A 2,127-nucleotide genomic window follows, 5' to 3' on the forward strand; every position below is an offset into this window, starting at 1 on the left:
AGCTACGATTTTAATAGGCTCTTTGGAGTCTTTTTTATTGCTCATTATTAGTTTCCAAATATTCAGATTCAAAGTTTATATACGCTGTTGATAATCAGAAGGATTCATGTTCAAGTTTTCAGACGAACTGGTAGAGAAGCTGTTTTTCTTAGTGTCTGTAAGTGCTACCATTTTACAAAGTGGTATCTTTTCCCCTTAGGTGCACTTAGAACTACCTCCCAGCTCTTTGATAGTACAAACTCAAGAAGATTTTGATTTGCTCAAATCAAGCAACTGTAGAAGATATGAAGTTCTTAAGGAGATCCTGACAACCCTTGGCCTAAGCTGTGAAATGAGACAAGTTCCTGCCTTAACGCCTCTCCACTTACTGTCAGCTGCTGAGGTGAGTGTAGTCCCAGCCGGGGAGAAATCACCTCAGTATGTCTTCTTGAAAACGTTGACCCTTTTTCTTAATTGTTCCATTGCAACTGATACATTTCTATTTTGACTTTGGGTTTGGAAACCATCTTAAAGACTTCTAAGTATAGCTGATTTTTTTTTTTTTTTGGTGTTTGTAAGGGTGGGAGGGAAGACTATTGGAGTTAATTGGTGTTGATAGCTGCCATCCAGTAGGCCCGTGACTCACTGTGACCCTTGTACAATGAACAAAACACTGCCTGGTCCTGTGCCATCCCCATGATTGATTGCGGATCAATCTGTTTCGATCCATAGGGTTTTCATTGGCTGATTTTTGGAAGTAGATTGTCAGGCCTTTCTTCTAGTCTGTCTTAGTCTGGAAGCTCAGCTGAAACCTGTTCAGCATCATAGCAACACTCAAGCTTCCATTGACAGACAGGTGGTGGCTGTGCATGAGGTGTACCTGCTGAGAATGGAACCCGGATCTCCGTCATGGAAGGCGAGAATTCTGCCACTGAACCACCACCGCCTCACTTGTGGAGTATCAAGGTGTTATATCTTAATGTTGTGGCCCTTTATACTTTAGGGACGAAAGAGTGACTGTTTTCTGTGTAAATAATACACTTGGAAACCAAAATTTGTTCATTTGGCATTAAAAACATTTGGTTTGATTTGGGCCTTTCTCAGCAAATCTTCGAATAGGAAAATCACAACTTTTATTTGTGCTGAAGTCTGCCATCTTGTGGTAAAAGGGGCCGTGGATTTCAGCTCATATCTTTCCTAGTCGTGTCTAAGAGGAAAATGCCCAAGGAGGTGAGAATGTGTTCAGGCATTTTCTTGGCCTTTTGTCTGCATTTGATGGCTGTGACCGATACCTGGGTGTGGGCAGGTTGCCAGATTTCCCAGGTGTGTCTTCTTTCTAATCCCCTTGCTTTGCCCAGCTGTCAGTTTCTTGTTATGGAGGGCACATTACTTTGTGGGTCTATTTCTCTTGTCTCCCTCACACAGTAACTTTGTGAGTTTAGTCCAGGTGACTCTCAATACCAAACTCACCTGCTTTCACTTGAAAAGGACAAATCACACCCTCAAACCCACATTTTTAAAAGAGGAGGCATTCTCCTTTGACTAAACTCTTCCCCTTGGGAAACTTAGTTTTCAGAGGAGAGCAGAGTCTTGAGTGATGAGGGTGTGATGTGCTCGCTTAGAGAAGCCAGGTATAAACTCTGAGAGCATTTAAGATTAGGATACATTGTAGGATTTTTTGAGGACTGGATGAAATAATAGATGTGAAACTTTGGTAAATGGTATGATTTAAAGGGTAATGCAGTATTCTTAGGTTGTTGGGAGGTCTAATGAGTTAATGTGTACAATATGCCCACTTAGTGCCTGATTGAGGAGTCCTGCTGGTGCAGTGGTTAAATGCTTGGCTGCTGACTGAAAGGCTGGTGGTTGGAACCCACCAGCTGCTCTGTGGGAGAAAGATGTGGCAGTCTGCTTCCGTAAGGATTCCAAACCAAACCCGTTGCTGTCGAGTTGATTCCGACTCATAGAGACCCTATAGGCCAGAGTAGAACTGCCCCTTAGGGTTTCCAAGGAGTGGCTGGTGGATTCGACCTGCCAACCTGTTGGATAGCAGCCGAACGCTTAACCACTGTGCCACCAGGGCTCCTCCATAAAGATGACAGCCTTGGAATCCCTGTGGGGCACTTCTACTGTCTTACAGGGTTGCTC

The 2,127-nt window shown here is 43.6% G+C and overlaps 1 protein-coding gene across 1 annotated transcript in view; it reads left to right on the forward strand.

Annotated features, from left to right (window-relative positions):
- Positions 1–2,127, forward strand: part of HLCS (holocarboxylase synthetase) — a 284,916-nt gene that overhangs the window by 44,938 nt on the left and 237,851 nt on the right. Inside the window, exon 4 of the mRNA XM_023724428.1 lies at positions 200–382. Within this exon, the coding sequence (XP_023580196.1) occupies positions 200–382 (183 nt within the window). The remainder of the gene's footprint in view (positions 1–199; positions 383–2,127) is intronic.

The sequence above is a fragment of the Trichechus manatus genome, unplaced genomic scaffold (genome assembly GCF_000243295.1).
Source record: "Trichechus manatus latirostris isolate Lorelei unplaced genomic scaffold, TriManLat1.0 scaffold00245, whole genome shotgun sequence".
In the NCBI taxonomy this organism is placed as follows: domain Eukaryota; kingdom Metazoa; phylum Chordata; class Mammalia; order Sirenia; family Trichechidae; genus Trichechus; species Trichechus manatus.